This window comes from Doryrhamphus excisus, chromosome 3, assembly GCF_030265055.1.
Source record: "Doryrhamphus excisus isolate RoL2022-K1 chromosome 3, RoL_Dexc_1.0, whole genome shotgun sequence".
Lineage (NCBI taxonomy): Eukaryota > Metazoa > Chordata > Actinopteri > Syngnathiformes > Syngnathidae > Doryrhamphus > Doryrhamphus excisus.
In genome coordinates, this window is record NC_080468.1 from 8,023,341 (window position 1) to 8,046,867 (window position 23,527).

General features: G+C 40.9%; 1 protein-coding gene across 2 annotated transcripts in view; it reads left to right on the forward strand.

Moving 5' to 3' along the window:
- LOC131125142 (rap guanine nucleotide exchange factor 4-like) overlaps nt 1-23,527 on the forward strand; it is a 28,188-nt gene that overhangs the window by 464 nt on the left and 4,197 nt on the right. Inside the window, exons 2-30 of one of the 2 annotated variants that reach the window (XM_058066372.1) lie at nt 3,856-4,150; nt 8,474-8,616; nt 8,943-9,031; nt 9,651-9,797; nt 12,127-12,199; nt 12,689-12,744; nt 14,886-14,992; nt 15,068-15,189; nt 15,464-15,647; nt 15,887-15,971; nt 17,164-17,224; nt 17,305-17,381; nt 18,063-18,209; nt 18,656-18,750; nt 18,816-18,901; nt 19,029-19,107; nt 19,420-19,570; nt 19,762-19,850; nt 19,929-19,956; nt 20,040-20,115; nt 20,448-20,594; nt 20,664-20,761; nt 21,370-21,495; nt 21,623-21,801; nt 21,901-21,991; nt 22,059-22,109; nt 22,196-22,283; nt 22,443-22,507; nt 23,430-23,484. In XM_058066372.1, coding sequence (XP_057922355.1) covers nt 4,086-4,150; nt 8,474-8,616; nt 8,943-9,031; nt 9,651-9,797; nt 12,127-12,199; nt 12,689-12,744; nt 14,886-14,992; nt 15,068-15,189; nt 15,464-15,647; nt 15,887-15,971; nt 17,164-17,224; nt 17,305-17,381; nt 18,063-18,209; nt 18,656-18,750; nt 18,816-18,901; nt 19,029-19,107; nt 19,420-19,570; nt 19,762-19,850; nt 19,929-19,956; nt 20,040-20,115; nt 20,448-20,594; nt 20,664-20,761; nt 21,370-21,495; nt 21,623-21,801; nt 21,901-21,991; nt 22,059-22,109; nt 22,196-22,283; nt 22,443-22,507; nt 23,430-23,484 — 2,860 coding nt within the window. In that variant the 5' untranslated portion in view covers nt 3,856-4,085. Of the gene's footprint in view, nt 1-3,855; nt 4,151-8,473; nt 8,617-8,942; nt 9,032-9,650; nt 9,798-11,438; nt 11,526-12,126; nt 12,200-12,688; nt 12,745-14,885; nt 14,993-15,067; nt 15,190-15,463; nt 15,648-15,886; nt 15,972-17,163; nt 17,225-17,304; nt 17,382-18,062; nt 18,210-18,655; nt 18,751-18,815; nt 18,902-19,028; nt 19,108-19,419; nt 19,571-19,761; nt 19,851-19,928; nt 19,957-20,039; nt 20,116-20,447; nt 20,595-20,663; nt 20,762-21,369; nt 21,496-21,622; nt 21,802-21,900; nt 21,992-22,058; nt 22,110-22,195; nt 22,284-22,442; nt 22,508-23,429; nt 23,485-23,527 lie in introns of those variants that run through there. The other variant, XM_058066373.1, reaches the window with a different exon arrangement.

The window sequence follows — 23,527 nt, forward strand, 5'->3', positions numbered from 1 at the left end:
TGTGTGTTATCCGTGGGTGTGTTGTAAATTGGCGCAGTACTTGTGTCTCTGTGAAGCTAGCTTCTATGCCAGATGGACCAAACTGGACCGGACTGATCACACACAAAGCAGAACGGTTCTACTTGCTGTGACCTGGATCTGATCGAAGACCATTGTCCCAGGTGGCAATGGGACCTAGTTGATATAAATAGTGGCCAATGAAGAAGTTCTCATCAAAATGAGGTGAAGCAAAAGAGGGAGGGGAGGGAGTAATTTAAATATTGAAAGAAAAAATGTGAATTAGAGCACAGCTAATTGACAGTGAGTTTGGATGGTGGTGTTGGTGGGTTACAAATATGGTAATAATGAATAGAATAAATAATAACCAAGTTGCACAAAATATAATATGATGATGAGAAATCCTCTCAGTTTGCAAATAATATGATGTCATCCTAGACTTTAATCAGATTTTGCATTGCTGTGTTGCAACCAGTAGAGAAGCAATGTGGTAAACATGAAGGCCACACGGTCAGGAGATCGGAAGACCCGGGTTCGATTCTCCGCTGGGTGGAGTTTGCACTCTGGTTTCCTCTCCAAAACATGCATGTTTGGTTAATTGGCGACTGTATAGTGAATGGTTGTCTATATGTGTGCAACCAGTCCATGTTGTACCCTGCCTCTTGCCCAAAGACAGCTGGGATAGGCTCCAGCATACCCGTAGATGGAAAAGAGAAAAAAACAGGAGGAAGAAAGGAAAAAGTGATTCTGAAATTGATTGAAAACTGCATTTAAATTCAAACAGATTGTTAAATGTCTGATCAAAAGTTCAAGCCGTAAGAAATCTAGCTAAAACCTGACAGTCACACTCAGCCAGGACCTCCTGATGGCACAGGCAAAAGGGCTTTCTGTTCAAGGCTTTGAACATTGACGGATTGTTGAACTCTCGCAACACACCATTCCTACTGAGCTTGGACTCAGTAAGAGATCTTCTAGCTTATGGGGAAAAAAAGTAAAGCAGTCGTGGGTTATCTCCGGGTACTCCAAATTGTCCATAGGTATGAATGTGAGTGTGAATGGTTGTTTGTCTATATGTGCCCTGTGATTGGCTGGCGACCAGTCCCCCAGTGTACCCCGCCTCTTGCCCTAAGACAGCTGGGATAGGTTCCGGCACCCCCGCGACCCTTGTGAGGATAAGCGGTAGAAAATGAATGAATTAATGTTATAGTTGTTGGTCTGTACATGCTTGTTTTATCTTAAATATTTCTCATATTTTTATAAAAGTATTAATTTATCATTGTGTTTACCGTGCCATCATCTTTTTGGGAAAATGCCAGGTGCTATTTCTCTGTCTGACAAGTCACGATATTGTGCGTGTGTGTGTGTATGTGTGACCTTGTGCCATGTCACTGCATTTGGCAGACTTCTGTGCCCCATATGGTTATTTGTTCACTCAACCGTGCTTGTTTGTCTGCTTGTCCAGGGAATGACACTTGTAGTTTTTCTTAACTCCCCAAAGACGAACACACAATTCAGCATTTAAAACGAGCAAAAACACAATTATGCAATTGAGATGCAGGAAAGCAGTATGGAAATTGTGACTCAGTAATACTGCCACTCTGTGCTGAAATGTGTGCATTGCAAGCTTGTTTGTATAGCATAGGTATGTATAGCAAAGTGGTGACAAGCAATCAGGGTTTTCAAAGTGTGGCACAAAGAGACTCTCCTCAGGGGGTACAATTTGAGTGTGGCCTCACTAACTCCCTCAACAAGCCCTGATTATCTGGAGCAAATTGTATTGCTATTTCTGGTCACCCCAGACTGTGTGGAAGTAAAAATCAATCACACCCCAATGAACAATTCATTTCCCATGTATTTGTATTACTCGAAATCAGGCATCAAATAAAATTTAGGTTTGTGTCAATCAGTACAAAATGTTTTACATTCGTACAAGTCACATAGGGCTGCACGGCAGTCGAGTGGTTAGCAAGCAGACCTCTCCACTAGGCTCAATTCCACCCTCGGCCATCTCTATGTGGAGTTTGCATGTTCTCCCCGTGCATGCGTGGGTTTGCTCCGGGTACTCCAGTTTCCTCCCACATTCCAAAAACATGCTAGGTTAATTGTTGACTCCAAATTGTCCATAGGTATGAATATGAGTGTGAATGATTGTCTATATGTGCGCTGTGATTGGCTGGCGATCAGTCCAGGGTGTACCCCACCTCTCGCCCGAAGACAGCTGGGATAGGCTCCAGCACCCCCACAACCCTCGTGAGGATAAGCGGTAGAAAATGAATGAATGAACAAGTCACATAGTACTATTACTACCATAGGTCAGGTAACAAAAGGAGGCTTGACATTTTAGACTCTCACTTTAAGTGCAGCTTTGCCATTAAATTAACAGTTTTGCAATGTTCTTGGGTCGTGTTCTGCTGGTTAATTTAAATAAGTCATAAAAATTGTTATTTGTCATAATAAAAAAATGCAGATGCAGCAGCGGCACTACACAGCTTCAAAAGAATCCTAGGGGAAACCCTGTGAGTATGCGGTGTGGCCCCCATTTGCCTCAAATACCGTATACCCTGATCGAGAGCATCCCAAACACGCTCAATGGCTAACATGTCTGTTGAGTATTCTTGCCATTCAAAAACCGGGATTTTTTCAGGTTCCAGGAATTGTGTACACATCCTTGCAACGTGGGGCTGTGCATTATTATGCTGCGACATCAGATGATGATCCTGGATGAATGGAACAGTTTGTCACTGTATCTGTGTGCATTTAAAATGCCATCAATAAAATGCACAGGTTTGTGCATACGGAAATTGTACTTCCAGCAAAAGCCTCGACATCAGCAAACCACTCATCCACACAACAGCATACGCGCTGTCTGCCATATCAACAATGGAACACCTCTCTAAAGTGCCAGACGCCATCTAATTTAAACATTTGCCCACCTAAGTCAGTCATGACGACAATCTGCAGTTATGTCAAGACCCAGATGATGACGAGCATGCAGATGAGGTTTTTCTGAGACAGTTTCTGACAGTTGATTGATGATTTGGTTATGCAAGCTGATTGTTGGGGCAGCTGTCCATGCAGCTGATCTTGGTGATGAAAATGCTGGATGTGGAGGTGTCCGGTTGTGAGTCCATTTAGATGTACTGTACTGTGACATAAAGAAGAAGACGAAAGAAGACATAAATTAACAAGCATGCAAGTTACATTATTATTTCTACTGTAGTAGTATATACGTTTTACAGCAACTCTTGAGTATCAGCTGGTACTGCACACACACACACACACACACACACACAGAGTAAAAACTTGCTCTGCCGCCCTCCAGAATTACATCATGCATGTTTGGGTGCCATGTCTAACAAATGCATGTGGACAAGTGTGAGTGTCTTCACACACACACGCACACACACACACACACACACACACACACACAGTCTGCAGCAGGTGCCTTCCCGTGAATTCTCTCATTGTAGTAAGTATTAACACTGTTAACTATGTGGAATAAATTAGCCAAATGGATATCATCCAAAGCAAATAGTGTATGAATGAACATTTCAGCCAGGCTGACTGATTTTTTTTTTCTAGTCATTTTTCTGTTTTGAGAAAGTAAAAATTAGCATACAAGTGATTATTTTTTTGCTGTCTTGGTGTTTCACTTGTAATAATAAACACACAAAACTGTAGTTTGCAATTCACTTAACCACTGTAAGCAACAACCACAATAATTAAAAATATAACACCTCACTGGCTGTCATCCAACATGAGCATTATCTGTTATAAAGGATGTTTATTAGTGGTTACTTGACTGACTGGAAAGCTTCTCCAGTGCCTTTATTCTTACAAGGCATGGTTTTGTTGCAGCTTTTGAGTCCTCCTGGAATCGCAGCTGCCCGCCCCAGCCAGACTGACACAAGTCATGTGCATGATTCCACGGCGAGGAAGGCAGCAGCAGTCTGCAGCTGTGTGAGGCGACTCCACGCCAGTAGAGGAGTGGGAGGGGCAGGAGTCAGAGCACCGCATACATTAACCGACAACCGGGAAGCATCGCAGCGAGGCTCCATCGAGACAACCACATACACAACAGCGGAAAGATGGTGGCGATGCAAGCGTCCCCGAATCTGTCTCCTTCGGAGTGGATCTGCTGTCTGGACAAGAGGTGAGTGAAAGGTCCGTGCGGGGAGGATGGTATGCTCCCCCACCACCATCACCTCCTTCTTACGACCCCTGATTCATTGAACCGAGGCAGCGTGATTGATCAGAACCGGTGATCTCTGCATGTGTAGCGTGCTTCTCTGCAATGTAATGCGCCTCCTTTAAGTGCAATTCAGCCTATATGTTGTACATCCCCAATGATGACAAGGCGGATGTATACTCCACGTTTTTTTTTTTAGATATAGAGGCGGCGCTGTGCGTCTCCGTGGAGCACACGTTGTGATGGGTGGATCATGCACATGGTTGGATGTCTTTGAATGCACGTTTAAAAGCACTCCGTCATATACATCCCCAAAGTAAACAAAAGGTGCTTTATTTCTCTATTAATCTCATAATGCTGCACAAAGCTGTGTTTCCAATTGAGGTTTCCTGTATCGAGAGGAAACAAAATAAACCACTTGCCGAAGCTTCTGTGCCCTAATCACTGGAGGCTATGTATACCCAAAACAATGAAATAAAGAAGAACGCACCCTACAGCTCTTACACCCACACAAACGGTACACACCTCACGATGACACATCCTCGCGTTACCAATGGCAACGTGAGCCATCGTCACCTGTGTAGAAGATACCGTTCAGTTCAGCACCGCTGATGGGAGTGGCTGATTCAGCATTCGCTCAAATAGAAGACAATTTCTTCTTCAAAATCTTAAAGGAATTATTTTTTAAAATGCTATTCCCAATGTACGTGAAGTAGTAGACTTATTTCGTAGCTGCTTGATAGATTTTTGATGTTTGCTTCACTGATCACCTTTATGTTTAAATTAGCATCACAACTTCTCTGCTGTTTGCTGAAGTGTGCAACCTTTGTCACATTGGTCTTTGTGTCATGGCTGTATCTCACCGGGTCACTGGTGTGGTTGAGTGACAGGAAGAAAAGCTGTCACATGGCATGTATAAATCCCTTTTGTCAATATGGTGCTATTTGTATATATACATGAATTTTTTCAAAAGGTTTAATGCCGGCGGCACGGCGGTCGAGTGGTTAGCGCGCAGACCTCACAGCTAGGAGGCCAGGGTTCAATTCCACCCTCAGCCATCTCTGTGTGGAGTTTGCATGTTCTCCCCGTGCATGCGTGGGTTTTCTCTGGGTACTCCGGTTTCCTCCCACATTCCAAAAACATGCTAGGTTAATTGGCCACTCCATATTGTCCATAGGTATGAATGTGAGTGTGAATGGTTGTTTGTCTATATGTGCTCTGTGATTGGCTGGTGACCAGTCCAGGGTGTACCCCGCCTCTCGCCCAAAGACAGCTGGGAAAGGCTCCAGCACCCCCCGCGACCCTCGTGAGGAAAAAGCGGTACAAAATGAATGAATGAATGAAGGTTTAATGCCCCCAATTACATCATCTGATGTCCTCCCAATCCTCATAGCGACTGCTATGTCAGGATGTAGTTCATGTCATTATTTGTTATCATTTCACTGAATAACTTCATCAGTCATCAATCATCAGTACTTTGCATGTTGTAAAGCAGCGCGAGTCTCAACTCTATGAAAAAAAAATGGAAAACATACGAAAAAAGCTGATGTAATTTAATAATCAATCTTCAAATAGGATGCCAAACTGCTACATTTCCTACAGTGTCGATCATCATGGTGTTGAAATCATGCGTCCAGCGTCCTGGCAGTAACTGATAGGCCTCAATGAGTGCAGGCTGTTTTGTGAGATTAGATTGGACGGCATCTCATCGTGCATCACTCATCATGCACCTCTTCATTTGATCACAATCCGGCAGTGTGCATGTAGGAGCATTTCATCTGCTTGGACTGTTGACGTGTGCCTGTGAGTAATGTTGGTAGAGGACAGTGAGAAGACTGCAGGGTTTAAGACATGACCTTCTCCCATATATCTGTCCAAAGACATTTACTGCACTTAAGTGTGAAATATGAGATAAGATCTGACTAGTCTTGTGTCATCAAGTTTCAGGAGTGTTGTCGTTAATCCTGTCAGCAACATCCATAGATCTTAAATTAGGGTTTTATTTCTCATTCTCTATTGTTTAATAGTAACACCAACTGGCACATTATTTGTAAACAAATGTCAGACAGCATCAATTAATGATAATAATATTTTTAAAACTGTGTTTCTATCCATTCATATTCAGAGCTGTTTACAGGTTCACAGGTTTTTGGTGGTACAGATGGTGGCTGAGAAATGTGTGAGAGTCTCCACTCCTGTTGTGCGTTTGTGTTATGAGTCTTTGACATCCTGCTTGGTTCAAAGAAGAATGAATATAAAGTTGCATGATAAAGTCTAAAAAAATATCACTGCAACAATTGTAAAAATCAAATTTACAATGCTCAGGTTGTAGTGTGGTGAGTGTCTGAGAAACCAGTGCACAGTCAAAAGTTGTTTGCCAACTGACTAACATGCACAACAAATGTACACAGAAGTATTACAGTGCTGTAGCATTTATTTTGCTCTAACAAACATGACAGAAAGCAATTGACTTGATGGTTACATCTCTCCAGGTCACTGGTGCGTGTGAGTTACGAGAAGAAAAGCTTTCCCTTGACTCTGAATATAACACAACTCATCTTTTTCTTCTTCGACTTTTGGATCTTAAATAGATTCAAAATCCACTGTTAAAGTGTATGTGGTGTGCATTTTTTGTGGTTTAAACAGGCATCCTCTGCTATCATGACTAGCAGGGGGTTGTGGTGCTGAGGAAGAGGTGGCGGGAGATGAAGGAGTGAGTTCTCAGGTCACATCCGCCTCAGACTAAAAAGGGCGGCTGATTGCATTGGACAGACACAGAGATCAAAGACAAAGAGGGTTTTTAACTAGACAATGGCAACTGATGATACCAACAAATGATATAATTTATTGATTAGACATTTTGACTCCTGATGGCTCAGTGAAGGATGATGCTGGTAGCAGCCCTTTGGCCCTGAGCAGTCAAGCGGCCTGTCTCCACCTGTCTAAAGCATTAACCCAATCTACTGGGATGCATTGCTCTCTCTGCACCAAGGGCCAATCCACAGGCATCAGGAGGATGATGCGAGGGTGAGTCACGTTAAAAAAAAAGAAGCAGCTGTAATGGCCCTGAGCTCATGGCAGATGTTACAGGACTGGAGGACATGTTGGCGGCATGTGCATTTATTTGTGAGTACCTCCCTTGAGGATGCACAACAAACATCCACTTTGAGACAAAGCATGTGCATACCTAGAATTTGGGAATCATCTGTGCCTGAGAGCTTATAAAGCACACAATAATGGGAGGACAGCATGTGAGGTTGGGTTTGTGGTGGGACTTAATGGATGGCGGAAAAAGTGAAAATGACATTAATGGAGAGGCAAAAATACACATATTGAGGGGAAAAAAAGCGTTTTCATCTTATCTTGTCTTGGAGTAAAAGAGGATAGTTAGATAGATAGATAGATAGATAGATAGATAGATAGATAGATAGATAGATAGATAGATAGATAGATAGATAGATAGATAGATAGATAGATAGATACTTTCTTTATTGTCATTGCACAATAACACAGCAGTGAAATTGCCAACGAAATGTCATTGCCTGGCTCCCGTATAATAATAAATAAAAAATAATAGTGTGGAGAATAAATAGATGACATCAGATATGAACAATGTACAGCGTAAACAGTAATTGAGTGGAGATTTTTAGTGGGGGTCTGAAAAGAGGAGGGAAGGAGAAGAGATGGGAATCCTACTGTGTATTCCGTATCAGTCACTACATGCATGGGTGAGTCACTAGTAAGAAAAAAATAAGTGAATGAATGACGCAGTGTGTGTGTGTTACTCTCGCAGAAGCTTTGGCTCTGTGCTGTTTCAACACCACATTGTTGAACATAATGTTGACGCTCTCACATCAAACTTCAGTGCTCTCTCGACGTGTGTGTGTGTGTGTGTGTGTGTGCGTGCTCAGACTTAATAGCATTAGAAATAGAAGCAGGGCTAAATGAGCTCTTGCATCAACACCCTGTGGGAGGTCTGAGACAAGAAGAAATGCCCGCAGCACCCTACTGTAAGCACTAAGACATTACAGTCACATTCAAAGAATACAATTACAAAAACCTACAAGGCCATGCCATCAATGGTTCATGTTTTTTTTTTTTTTACTGCAAATAGCCATCATTGTTACACATTACATCCATCCGTTTGTAATGTATGCCCTGCACAACTAGCAGGTTGCATCATGACATGCAACTCAGAACATGTGTTTAAGTCTCTAAGTTTAGAGGCTTCATGCAGATCCTCTGATGTGGGTTTTAATACTTAAACCCCCGGTCTTTTCTGCTTAGGCCGTCGGAGCGCTCAGGAGAGGATGTGGATATTATTCTGACCAGACTGAAACAGGTTAAAGCCTTCCACAAGTTTCCACCTCCACTCTTGCTGCAGATCTGCACCTGTGCCTTTTATGAATGTCTGGAGAAAGGCATCACATGTATGTATGACACTCACACACATCCTGTAAATGCAACCATACACCACAGTAAATTTTATAAACTACAGTACATATGCAATGTCTTCCAAATGTGAGTACAGTCATCCCTTGAATCACCCTTTGAATTTTGGAACCAGTTTGCAATTTGTTCCCTAAAATAAGAATTTCCTAGCATAAAACCGACTATCCATCCAGCCATCCGTTTTTCCTCACTACGGTGTGCTGGAGAGTATATAGAACTGACTCAATTAAGCAAAATACAGAATATAGTAACATCAGTGTGGTTTTTTGGTTAAATTGAATGTATTTTCCATGTGGTTTTACAGTGTTTCGACAGGGAGACATCGGTACTAGCTGGTATGCTGTTCTGTCTGGCTCTCTTGATGTCAAAGTGTCTGAAACCGCCAACCATCAGGTAAATCTCTCCTAGTCCAACCCATGTTAAAGCCACACACACCAATAGATCCATTTAGGTGTGTTCTTTGGCATGCTCATTGTTGCAGAATCTTTTAACCCTCACCTATTATTGTAGTGGCTGCTGATGCTCTTCTTGTCATGTTCCTATGCTTTTGCGTGCAGGAGTAAAGCATGGCTGAGTGTGTAAATGAGGCTATACTGTACAGAGTGTATGGGGAGAGGAGGGACACATAAGAAAGGAATAAGAGGATTTGTTCCAGTAAAAAGGCTAAGATCCCATCCCTTTTGAATCGTCATTTAACGTGAATGCAGCCCACTTGGTGGCCTACTTTCTGTGTCTATATCTGAAATGTCACTCTGGACAGCTTACTATAGAAATCAGAATATGAAGTGATGACTGTACACCTCCAGACTTTCCAATTAGATATATTTAGAGGAAATTTTGAAATGCATTGACACCAATGTAGTATTTGTTAATTTAAGTCCTGCATCTGTGCACTTTTATGATTAAAACGCTGTTTAGCAAAAGTGTTCATATAAAGTAGAAGCTACTTTTATTGTTTAATGTGTATAATTTTATCTCAAAATAAACCTATGCTGTGTTTTCATTTACATAGGATGCAGTCACTATCTGTACACTGGGGATCGGGACAGCCTTTGGGGAGTCCATCCTGGACAACACACCGCGTCACGCCACCATTGTCAGCAGAGAGACCAGCGAACTGCTTCGCATCGAACAGAGGGAGTTTAAGAGCCTCTGGGAGGTGAGGCGAGCAAAGAGAATGTGTAATGCAAGCTGAGATGCTTTGGAAATGCTTGACATGGAGATGTTCAGACAAGCCTTTATTGCTGTTGCCTTTGTAACAACAAGAGGTCTGTCCACCAGTAGACTTTATTGCCCTCTAGTGCACTTTGTGACAGTTCTTTTCTGGAATGGTAATCAGTTGCGTGATGACCTACTTTGAGTTCAAACAATTGGAATTTTGATGTGCACCAAATTGTACACCTTCATAAATACCTACTTTTTGCGTAGTATAGCACAATTTTGGCATTACAATGCAAGCATTTTGCGAGCATGAAAAAAAAATCACCTGCATCACTGGTGTCTTTCTTGTTTCCACTCTTTTTTAAGACTAAGCAGACTCTCTGCGGGCCTTCTTGTTGAGGTTTGGCCTCCCTAAGGCTTCTCCATTCACAAGGTCGCTTGTCCTTGGCAGAGCAACTGCTCTCTCACAATAAATTCTCTGTGACAATTCATGAGGCTGCGAGTGGCCATTTTGATGTTTAGTGTCTTATTTTACTGCATCTAATTGCATTGATTCAAATTTCTCAACAAATGCACATTGAGATGGGTTACTGCTACTGGGTCCTCTGCTTCTAATGTGGTGAGTTTTTCAAGGGTGAAATTTGTGGTATTTTCAGTGTTCCATTAGGCACCAGTTGGCATATCCGGAAGGAATGTTCTTGAGTCGTGCAATATTTTATTGTTGTCCTTTGAAAAACATGTATCAGTCTTTTTTAAATCTTTTTTCCCCCTCTGAAACATGAATAAAATTCATTTTTGTTTTTTTTCCAGATACATACAAACAAAAACCCCACAAAATCTGAAGCTACATGTTTATCTTGGACAGCGACATTTGGAGCAAAGGGTGTTGTCTGTGGATAGATATAAACTGCTAAAATACAATCTCCATTTATCATTATTATCTCTATAGTGGGTCTTTTGATACATGATGTCACCACTTTGTGAGATGAGACAAAAGTTGCTTAACACAGCATGTGTGTTATGTTATTATTGAGCATCTCAGTGCACACACTTAACTCTCCTCCTGGGCTGCCTATTTTAGGACATAAAACAGGAAACAGAGCCTAAGGTTGTGCTCGTTTCAGTCTTATTCCCTCCAAAGCAAAAGGGTCTTTTGTGATTTGCCTTTGTGTTTGTGCGGTAAGACTAGAGAGCTGGAGGATGAAGGCAGTGATGTGTTTGAAGACAGGATAAAAGAAACCAGTGCTGATGCACCATTCTGACCAAGCCAAGATGACAAACAGGAAGTAAATGGAGAACAGTGTGTTGTTTTTAGTATCCGTCAGCAAACTTGAATGTATTAACCTATTCAGACCTATAATCCTCTTTCCCTTTTTTTACTTTACATTTATTTTAGTCACTTCCTTTCTCTTGTGTTGGCCATGTTGTGTCTTTTTTCTCTCTTCCTCCTGCTCCATGCTCACTCTCATTACCCCTTTTCTTTCCCCTTCCTCTCGAGAGTAGCTCAGTAATAGAGCGACTCGATCACTGTGGTAACCTGGGAGAGAAAAGTGGTTTGCTTCTTGTCTGGGTTGATGCGGGGGAGAGAGAGAGAGAAAGGAGGCAAGTGGCTTGTGTAGTGCACGATGCAATCAGGCGGCGTGTGTGAGTATCGTAAAGGAGCAGAGGGCAGCTCTCAGGGGTACCACTTCTTCTACTATTAGACAAAATTAGGGTGTTTCCTCAGGTGAGTTTGAATCCTCGCCTGCAGCTGTGTTGTTATTATGTGATGTCAAAATAATTGCTATACATCCTGGACCACTTGTGGATTGTGTCGTGTCTTGAAGGCTGTTTTATTTGTGTGCACATTCACTGAAAGATGCTGTCTCTATTTGTTTTTCAGTGTGTGTGTGTGTGTGTGCTCGGACTACATGGGTTGCTTGGTAATGACCTTGCAAATAGAGCAGTGGCACATTCAGGCTCACTTACACAATTTGCAGAAGCATCTATCTATGCATTTAGTCTGTACCCTAGTCGTTGTGCATCTAAATGATCTCGGCTATACAAAGGGCATTGTTTTGACATAACGGTGTCTTGTGTGTGTCTCTCTGACAGTAAAACAGTGTGAGAGAGTTGAATAGCAAATGATGGATAGCAGCGCAAACAGCCTTTTCTGAAGCAGGTTTTTATTGGGTAGCCATTGTAATAAATGGATGTGTTGTGTTTTTTATTATTAAGTTATATACAGATGGCAATGTTAGGGGAAGTCAATATGTGATTTTGTAGTTTGTAACCCCTTCATTCATGTTTGGACTGTGACATGTGCTTGTGGATGTTTCTTTGTGTAGAAGCATCGGCACAGCCTGGCTGGACTTTTGGCCCCCCCTTATGGAGCGATGGAGAGTGGATCCAACAATGACAGTGAGTGTAATGAAAGAAACACTGTAGATGAATATGCTTTTATACTGGACCCAAGTTTAGTTCCACTTTGCCAGTATATGTGGTGATGTCTACTATATTGGGTAACACCAGCTGAATATAGGGGTGTTATTTCATGTCTAGAGGGCTCTAATGTAAAAAAAAAGACATTTAGAAGATCATAAAAAGGTTTTCTATGCTGAAACTATGAATATATATATATATATATATATATATATATATATATATATATATATATATATATATATATATATATATATATATATATATAATGTATTTTGTTGACAAAGTGTATTTTTATTATAAACACCAATTATTACACATTTTTTTCTCTTTTTCACAGTTTGGAAACTTCAGCTTTAAGCTGAGTTTTTCCTCTTGATTGTTACCAAATGTGTATGCATGAAAAATGTCTGCCTCATGAAAAAAAAATTGTCAAATCGACAGAATCTGATTATATTTCCTCCTTAGGACTTGCAGACAAAGACAACATGAACTCAGACTCTGCAAGCAAAACTCACAATAAGGTAGCTACCCAATTTATGACCTACAGTATAGGCCTGTGTTGTCAACTTGATTCATAAATAAAGTCTGAGTCAAATGTTTGCTTCCGGGGGAGTCATCTTGTGTTCCATTTAGCTTACATAGTTGTTTGCAACATATTAGAAAAATATAGAAAAATTATACACGGCTGCATTCTTTCATGTCTGTGAATGAAGGAGAATGCCAGAGTAGCGGTGCATGTGTATGTGTGTATACATTATTGTGCATTCACTGAGCAGAGACAAGCAATGACTCACCACTGTGATCCTCTGTAGTTATGCTAATACTAGATAATGCATGCGCATCAAAGAAAGATCCTATCCGCCCAATTAGTATGCCCTGCTTTGTTGAGCGTACACATGTCGTCTTCCCTACAGGTGCAGGTGTCAACTGTATACCTTTCTCTTGCGCCTACCATTAATGAATGAACAGCTTGGATTTTAATCATTTAAAAGAGATGAAGTTCCATCTACAATCATGGTGTATTCTGGATTTCAAACAATATTTAAGTGAATGAACATTGGCTTCTTAGCAACATTGAATAAATAATCAAGCTGTATAATACTGCACAGTATTGTAACTGTCACATTTTTTTCAACAAATAATTAATTAATACATGATTTATGTTCTGTGGTTTAATTTGGTCTATTATTTGTAAAGAAATGCATATTTAAGCAAATTGTATGCATAAAAATGTATAAATTAATGAAAATACAAATATATAAGGCATTTGAAATACATGATATGAAGTGTAACACACTATCTGTGACTTGACTTTTAAGAAACTGTGCCTGGGAAGCTGTTAGCTGTGTTGTGAGTGGCCAACAGCAGCTCCTGTGTGATTGTTTACTGCTTGTTAATTGCTTGTTAATAAAGCGAATGGAGTGCATGAAGAGTCTCTCCTTAACCCCAAAGAGTGGCAGTAGGGTCGTTTTCTACACTGGTCTCTCGATGTCAGTAATTTTACATTGATGACTCAATTGCCACTAGGAAATACGCAGTCAATGCTGTGTGTGAGTCCTGCTTACAGTCGTCCCTTACCACATCATAGTTCAAAATTCGCAGCTTCACTCTATCATGTTTTTTTTTCAAGAATATATGAATTAACGTTTTGCTACTGAAGACATATTCATACGTTTTTCCAACCTGACCGGTCGCTCCGCAATTAATGCGATTATACAGTAAACCTCGGATATATCGGATTCAATTGTTCCCACTGGTTTTGTCCGACATAAGCGAAATCCGTTATATGCGTATACCGGAAAATGTCCGTTTTACCGGATATAAATCCGATATATGCGTAAATCGGATTTTATCCGTTATAAAAAGGCACTTCCTTGACTATGTTTCCAATGTACCTGGACTGGGCAATGAAAAGAGACGTAAGGTAATGAGAATTTAACTTTATTGGACTCTGAGCATAACAAATTGTTAATTAAGCTAGGCCCTGTTACGCCCGTCAGGCCTACGTTATTTCCAATAGTGAGGTTAAGATCTCATTCAATAAATCCCAGGGTGTTTTCTGGCAGCATTTGCCAGAATAACCCAGTTTCGTCGGCATTAAAAATGTCCTCTGCTTTAAAACGTCTCAGAATGTCAGCTAGCTTCGGAGCGCCACGATGCGGCCATCCGATATATGCGAGGGAAATTTAATGGAAATGCATTGGAACGGGACTGGAGATTTTGTCCGAAATAGGCGAAATCCGTTTATGCAATGAATTTTTATTGGAAATGCATTACAGAAAAATCGGTTCTTTTTTATCTGTCCGTTGTGAGCGAATTTCCGATATATCCGAGTCCGATATATCCGAGGTTTACTGTATGTCTTTTAAATTTTTTTTGCGGAAGAGTCACAAAGAGTTGATGATGTAACTCCACAATAGAAGAGAGCATTTCGATGCATTAAGCTTAAAAAAACAGCCACAAGGTGACACATGTGTGTTTTATAAGAGCTTGGCATGAATCTATCCCACTGATAAACATGCTGTGCAGCAACCAGGAAGTTAAAAGGCATCTCACAGTGTTTAATTAATCGCGATAAACGAGGGATGCCTGAACAGTCATTTGCTCAGGTCTGATTTCAGTTGTTCATTCATTCACTGTGCCTCTGTGATACTGTCTATAGATTCCGTCAGAGAAGCTACAGAGAGCTGGGAAGGTTCTCCGCAACGCCATCCTGTCCAGAGCCCCTCACATGATCCGAGACAGGAAGTATCACCTCAAGACATACAGGTGATGGAGTTACACAGGTTACACAGGTTATGCTCTTTCTTCTTTCTACTCATGGAGTTTGTGTGTGTATTGCAGACAATGCTGTGTAGGCACAGAGCTAGTGGACTGGCTTGTGCTGCAGAGTGCATGTGTTCTCACTCGCTCCCACGCTGTTGGCATGTGGCAGGCATTGCTAGAAGATCAGGTGCTGAATCACGGTATGCAACATTTTTCTCCTTTTTAAAAATTTTGCTTACTACTTCACAGCTTTGTAAGCCATGGACATCTCATTGCCATTAAAGCTACAGACACACAAAACAGCACATTCACTGTGTAAATTCCAGCTTTAAAGCTAGATTTTTGGTAACATACATCTTGAGCTATATTTACATTTGTTTAAAAATAATATAATACGGCACCTGTGTATTTGACAGAAGACATTCTATTGAAAGTGATTGAAAGAGTGCTTTTGTGTGCTTGTCCGCTCCCCAGTTGACCAGGAGCTGGGTTTTCAGGACAAGTACCTGTTCTACCGGTTTCTCGATGATGAAGAGGAGGACACACCGTTGCCTAGTGAGGAGGAGAAGCGGGAGAGTGAGGAGGAGCTGCCGGAGACCATTCTTTTCCTTGCTCAGATAGGCCCTGACGCACTGCTGCGCATGATCCTGAGGAAATCGTCAGTATCCATCAATAAATGAATATAACACTTCACTGTAATACCTTACTATTTAATATTTAGTCTCTCTGGTGTTGCTCAACATATTACAAACCTCAAAATAGGGATCATTGCATGTTCTTTATTACCATGTAACACTTACCGCTGGAGATTTGCTCATTTTTACCACTTCATACAAGGTGACAGCATGCAGGATATCTCCATGGTGAGTTCACTGTGACTAATTTCTGTGTATGCAGGCCTGGTCAGAGGACAGGAGACGACCTCGAGATTATCTATGACGAGCTGCTTCACATCAAGGCCTTATCTCACCTCTCCAACACTGTGAGTCAATCCCTGTGTCTGTCCTCAGCATTTTGTTCAAGAAAAAGACATTGCTTTCATAAATGAAACGGAACAGAAAGGCTCTTTCTGGCTTGTGTTTGGATGTATTCACTATGAGGTCTATAGCAAGCTGCTAAAATGACACATTATTTAGTGGATGAAATCTATGTTAAAATGTATGCTATAAAGAAAACATGCATACTCATTTATCCTGAAACGGGGCAAAGAGCCATAATGAAGTATCTTCAATACTATGGCATATTGTATATAAGAGCCAATCCTATTATAATTATACCTCATTTGTATGAAATATATCCAGTACAACTTTAGTTAGCATCATTAATCTGAACCAGAACTTTTTCTACTTTTACAATTATAGTTGTGATATAACTTTACTTGTACATGGAGTGTCACCTATCTGGTGGGGAAGAAACATGAGCTGTGTGCGACGTGGAGAAGTTCCAGCTAGATATAGGTGGACTCACCTCGACACACGGCAAGGGCTCTGGAACCAGTGCTCTTGAGAATGGCTGGACTCTATTGCACTCTGCGGTCAGCGGTGTGAGGTGAAGGACAAGGGTGGCAATTCTTGTTACCCCCCCAGCTCAGGGCCTATACGTTGCCATTTCCCTACGCTTTCTGGGCCATTAGTTATTTCTTGAATTCAATAGTGTTTCCCACCGCAATAACCCAAAATGGTTACAAGTGCCAGCATTTTGATAAGAGAAGTACTTTTGAATTCAAGAAATGACTTATGTCTTGGACCAGTCCAGGGTGTACCCTGCCTCTTGCCCAAAGACAGCTGGGATAGGCTCCAGCATGCCCCGACCCCTAGTGAGGATAAGCAGTATAGAAAATGACTTTTTGATTAATAATAGGCCATAGATAACCACAAAATAGCAATCATTTATTAATGGGTTTTTGAAAACTGTCATAGACTGACACAGCCAGAGATGTACGACTCTAGTGGCAAGCAAACTGTCTGTTAACAAAGACATTTTGTCATTAAAAATACATCAAGAACACAGTTGGACTCACGCAATGTATTAATAACACAACAAAGCGCGCACCATATTGTACACAAACTAAGTCAACTTTGGTGTAACTTTGACGTTAACCGAAAAACACATCCAGTAGTTTTGGTTTGAATGAGAATACTCTTCATTTAAACACAGTGTATTCTTGCTTTTAGGTGAAGAGGGAACTGGCAAGCGTTGTCATCTTTGAATCGCACGCTAAAGCAGGAACCGTGTGTAGGTCTACACATTTTTTCAAGATTCAATTCATACTGTCTCTGTTTATCATTGATGTGTTTGTATTGCACGTTTTCCAGTGTTCAACCAAGGCGAAGAGGGCACATCGTGGTACATCATTCAGAAGGGTTCAGTCAATGTGGTTATCTATGGCAAGGTGAGTTGGGTGCATCCACCTGCTGCGGTATTACTCGCCTGCATCCATATAGAGTCATGTAGCCATGTAGGGAGCCAGCAGAGTTGGGCGAATTCTCAATGTGATTATACGGCTTAAGGTTTTTTTTTTCTTGCATTCTTAGTATACACATAATATAATACTTGCAGGGAGATGCTCATATGCACACATGTGCACAATACACAGATATAGGCCATTCTGCTTGTGAGCTTTTTTTTCAGGCTTTAAGACGATTTGAAAACTGTATGTTCATATCCTTGGGTCCCGTCGACCCGGCCGGCTGGGGGTTCCTCCCTTTAATGTGGGGGTCCGCCCGTCTGTCGGAGTCTGGGGGCCCAGGTGCTGGTCCCCCAATGGCACGGCCTGCGGCTCCTCCCAGTGTGGACGGCCCCAAAGGTGGCGTTTCCTTGATCCTCAGTGCCATGCCATGTCTCCTTACTGTGTGTGATTGTGTGTGTGTGTGTGTGTGTGTGTGTCTAGTATGGAGGGTGGGAGGGAGGGGCTTTCTTAGTATTTGTTTTTCCTTTTAATAGTGGTAATTGTTTTTAATTCTGTAAAGCACTTAAAGTAAAGCGTAAAGCGTGTTGCATGTCTTTGCAGGAAAAGTGCTATACAAATAAAGTTGATTTGATTTGATATACTATGTGCATGTGTGTTCTTTAGGGGGTGGTGTGTACGCTCCATGAGGGTGATGACTTTGGAAAGTTGGCCCTGGTTACAGATTCACCTCGTGCTGCCTCCATTGTCCTAAGAGAGGACAACTGTCACTTTCTTCGTGTAGACAAGGAGGATTTCAACAGGATACTCAGGGTATGTGCATTATGTTGTTGGTGATGGATGTGATAGATGAATATACAACTTGCAACATTGAGGGAATCCTTTTATGTGTCCCCCCGCATGTTTTCTCATGCTTGGTGGTCACAGGCTCCAGGGACACATATTACTGTTACATCATCATGAAAAAGTCACTTTTGCATAATAGGGGACCTTTGATTTGGAGAACTCAAGGCCCCCCCCCGGGGAATACACATAAGCACAAGCATCATTCTTGGGACACACAAAAGAGCACACCAAGCAGATAGTGGTTGTATTCCTTCCGTAAGGTTCCTTAAGTTAGGCACCAGAATGCTCATGTGCAAAACTCCTCACCCTGATATAAATGGAGGTATCATGCTACACTGATACGACCAAGTTCTGATTCTTCTGGTGCAAAGCTTGTCTTGGCCTTGTTTTGACATGCATCCTCTTTTTTACAGGATGTGGAGGCCAACACAGTGCGTTTGAAAGAGCACGAACAAGCTGTGCTGGTCTTAGAAAAGAGTCCTCGAACCTCCACATTGGGTAGCATCAAGTATGTATCACCTCCTTATTTTCACTCTCCCAAAGTGTATTTTAATCCAAAAAAATATTTTGCAGGTACACTGTGATCTCAGGGGCTCCGGAGAAGATTCTTGAGCACTTTTTGGAGACCATGAGAATGGACATACATCACAGTGAACCAGGTTGCCAAACAACATGTGTCAGTCAATCAGCAAATAAAAATTGGTCTCACAACTATGAACATACTGAATATCTTTCCTCTCTGCTTCTCTGATTGGTTCCCTTTTCATTCTGCTTTTCTTCTCTTAGACCCAGCAGTGGACGACTTTGTCCTTATGCACTGTGTCTTCATGCCCAACAGCCAGCTGTGCCCCCTACTAATGGCACAATATCCTTTCTGCTTTCCTCTCTCTTACCTTCGTCTACCTCCGTATACACACAGGTCCTTTAATTATCCTGTGTGATGTCAGTAGACATTAACATTGTTGGCCACTAAATTAACAGTGGTTGACTGACTGCCTCTTTAATCATGCAACTTGTACTGTCCTGCACTAATGAAAAAGTATGTGTGCTCCCTCGATTGTAACAAACCATCTCTTTGCAGTACATGTGATATTGTCCATATTTCTCAATTCTGGAGTTCATAATATTGTTTCCTGCTTCCAAAACAAAAATATTTTAACCTTAATCTTGTGTGTACCTACCATGCGGCCTCCCCGCTCGGCTCTGAACAGGAAAGATTGGAGCACACACTGAACTGTAAAAGGAGGGCTATCATTCTGGCCCTGCGATGGGCTAATACGCACACCTTCCTCCTGCAGGAGGAACCTGCTGCCATTACTTTCCTTGAGGTAGCAACAGCTAGCCTACGATCAAAAATTTTGGCGTAAATTAGCTGAAGCATCGTTTAAGCAGGAGGGTTCAAAGCATGTCAAAAAAGTAGGGGTTTATAGTTGAGTACAGTTGTGGTCAATCAAACCCATTGAGATCACATGTGTTTGTTTATTCATGTAGACATTATTCTGGTTCTTTTGTTCTGCAGGAGTTGTTTGGAAGTGTGTCAAATGATTCTCGGATGCTCAGAGCATTAAAAGACCTTGTTCCTGACCTGGAGAAAGTTGCCAAACTACAGTATGTTCATTTTAGATGAATACTGGCAACATACTGTATTGCTTGACTCAGAACTAACTGTTCTTTTGGTGTTTGCAGTTCAGAGGAAGCCAAGTCCATAAAAAAGGCAAGCAGTTACACTTCATGTCATACTGTACAGCAGGTAGCATGTTTATGCGTGAATGCTGACTGTGTTTTTTAATCCTCCAGAAGACTTTAATACGGCAGTTCAGCAATGGGGAGGAGAGGCTGCAGAAGAAACAAGCCATTAGGAATCAAGATGACAGTAAGTCACTGTGGGGCTGGCCTCAAACAATGTAACTACTGTATTTGCAAGATGTCAGGAAAATGTAGTGTTTATGTTGTTGGTCTGAAGAAATGAATACTAATGTATTTTATGATGCTATAGCTGCACAATCTAATGAGGGCTAAAACAAGAGTTGACAGAAATGTAATTTCCTGGAGCAAAACTATGGAAAACAGCTCTCAGCCAGATCTAGTATGATTCTACACCGCAGCAAATGACAAGCACAAGAATACAGTTGTTGAAATAATTTCTTTCTGACAATATTTGTATGTCTATCGAATTTAGTGGCTAATGTTTATGTGTTTTTGTAGTCCTGTTGAAGGTATACTGCAGTGACCACACATACACCACCATTCGAGTCACTGTGGCAGCGACAGGCAGAGAAGTGGTCAGCGCTGTGGCCGACAAACTAGGCTCCACTGACGAGCTGGTGCTGGTCCACCTCAGTTCTGCTGGTGGTAAGAAGAAAGACCGGTCACTCATTGCAACAATTTTTGACTGAATCTTAAAAACTGTGTGTGTTACAGAAAAACAAATCCTGAAGCCGAATGATGTGTCAGTGTTTTCTACCTTGAGCATCAACGGACGATTATTTGCCTGTGCACGCGAACAACTCAGCAGCCTGGTAAGATGCCGATGTTATGAATGAATGATGCCGTCCACAACATTAGGGTCATCTGCACAAATTCGACAATAAAAAAAACAATAATGCTCAATTTTTTTTAACATTGTCAGAAAAGTATTCTATTAAAGTATTAAGTATTAAAAAATGCATATAAAATAACATGTCTTGGAGTTTTCATATACAGTATATGTACCTATATTATTTATTGTTATCTTATAGATTGTAAAGGAAGCTATATTTATTCACTGCATATGTAATATTGGAGAATGAGTGAAAAAATTATCCAGGAAGTAGCATACAGTATATTGTTCTTGTTCTTCAATTAGTTAAATGATTACAATAAGAAGGTATAATAATATTTTTCAGAAATTATTTTATTATTATTATTATTTTAAAATGTTATTTTTGTTATTATAAAATTATTGTTTTTATTATTTAAAAAAAAATCAAAAATTATAAAGAAAATAATCCAAATAATAACAACAATGGGTCTTATTACATTATTATAATTTTTGTGATAATATTATTATATTGAAATACTGTATTATTTATTATTTATTTACATTATTTAAGGACTTTTTGACTGTTTTCTGTGGTCTATTTGTCAGACTCCTCTTCCAGACCAGGAAGGACCCACTGCAGGTTCGATGTCTACTTTTGAGCTGATGAGTTCAAAGGACCTCGCTTATCAAATGACTATGTTTGACTGGGAGCTTTTCAGCTGTGTGCACGAGGTACCACACACACACACACACACACACACATTGTCATACCTAATAGTAGTGGCTAGAGTTGAAAGGGCTAACATTATCTAACGATTGCTTATTAATACTACAATAAGGCCCTACTCTGTTCACACAGCACGAGCTCCTCTATCACACGTTTGGCCGCCATAGCTTTAGAAGAACCACAGCCAACCTGGACCTGTTCCTGCGAAGGTTCAACCAGGTCCAGCTGTGGGTGGTCACCGAGGTGTGCCTCTGTGGACAGCTCAGTAAGAGAGTCCAGCTCCTCAAGAAGTTCATCAAGATTGCTGCACAGTGAGTAGAATCTTATTAGAATCATATTAGTTCGTATCCAGTCAGACTTTGAGACCTGTGTGCAAGAATTAAGAGCGCTAAAAACCTGTTTGTTTATAGCTGTCGTGAGTTTAAGAACCTGAATTCATTCTTTGCCATCATCATGGGCATGAGTAACCCCGCTGTGAGCAGACTGAGTCAGACATGGGAGGTAAACACTACTTCTTACTTTGACCAAACAGAACTATTCCATAATAAATGGTGTATTCTCCTGCTAGAAACTGCCTACTAAGTTTAAGAAGTTCTACGCTGAGTTTGAGAGCATGATGGTGAGTTGCAGACAGGAAATGTACTGTTCACATTAAAATGAGCAGCTAAACATTGATGGTGATGGTGGTATAATCTTTATTTTCAGGACCCATCCAGGAACCATAGATCCTACCGACTTACTGTTACCAAGCTAGAACCACCAATCATACCATTTATGCCCCTCCTCCTCAAAGGTAACGCTCTTTAAGTGGTGCGGTATTGCTCAGTTAGATGCAGATTTTACAATGAAACTATTAAAAAGGTTAAGTTTTTGATTTTGGGAGCAGATCAGTCACTATCTGTTTTATAGCACTGTTGCTGACACTGTGCTATAATGTTCAATTCTATTACAGATATGACTTTTACACATGAAGGCAACAAGACATTCATTGACAGCATGGTCAATTTTGAGAAAATGGTAAGTTGTAATGTAATTCATGACTCTGTTTAAAATTAGCTTCATAAATCCTTCTGTTGTTTGACCTTTAAGACACTTTTTACGGGCTGCATCTTTCTTGTTGACTGGTGTGTGTGAGTGACAGGAAAAAAAGCTTGCTCTCTAGAACCCAAATACAGGACAACCAAACCTTTTCACCATTTTTCTCTGGAAACAATATGGTAATCCCTCGTTTATCACAATTAATTGGTTCCAGACCCGATCATGATAAGTGAATTTCTTCCAAATTTTTTTAATAATTTGTAATTATGACATAGAAAGGCTGCACGGTTTGAGTCCACCCTCGGCCATCTCTGTGTGGACTTTGCATGTTCTCCCCGTGCATGCGCAGGTTTTCTGTGGGGACTCTGGCTTCCTCCCACATTCCAAAAACATGCTATGTTCATTGGTGACTCCAAATTGTCCATAGGTATGAATGTGAGTGTGAATGGTTGTTTGTCTATATGTGCCCTGTGATTGGCTGGCGACCAGTCCAGGGTGTACCCTGCCTCTCGCCCGAAGACAACATAGATAAGTGGTAGAAAATGGATGTTCCGGTGTTCAAGTCAATTGGTGCAATTGCTAACATCTTGTTATTAGCAATGTAGAATACGACATTCACAACGTGAATATGTCTTCTTAATTTCTCGTATTTGTATTTGCGTTAATTTTTCAATTTTTATGGTTGCAAATGCTTAATTTCGGACAAAAATAACTACCCTAAATAAGCATTTTTCTACTAATAGACAGTATTCAACCACGAAACACCATGAGTTATTAATTAATGTATGTTTGAAAAACCATAATTGAGTGAAAATTTATACAGCAGTATAAAACTCGATTTTTTTGCACATATTCTGGTCTGTTATGGTATTGGTGTAATTTCTGGTATTTTCTTCATCAGCGTATTATAGCGAACACAATTCGACAAGTGAGGCACTGTAGAAGCCAGCCTTTCAGTAAGTCCTGTGATCTTTATTGGAATAATTTGATACTGTAGTA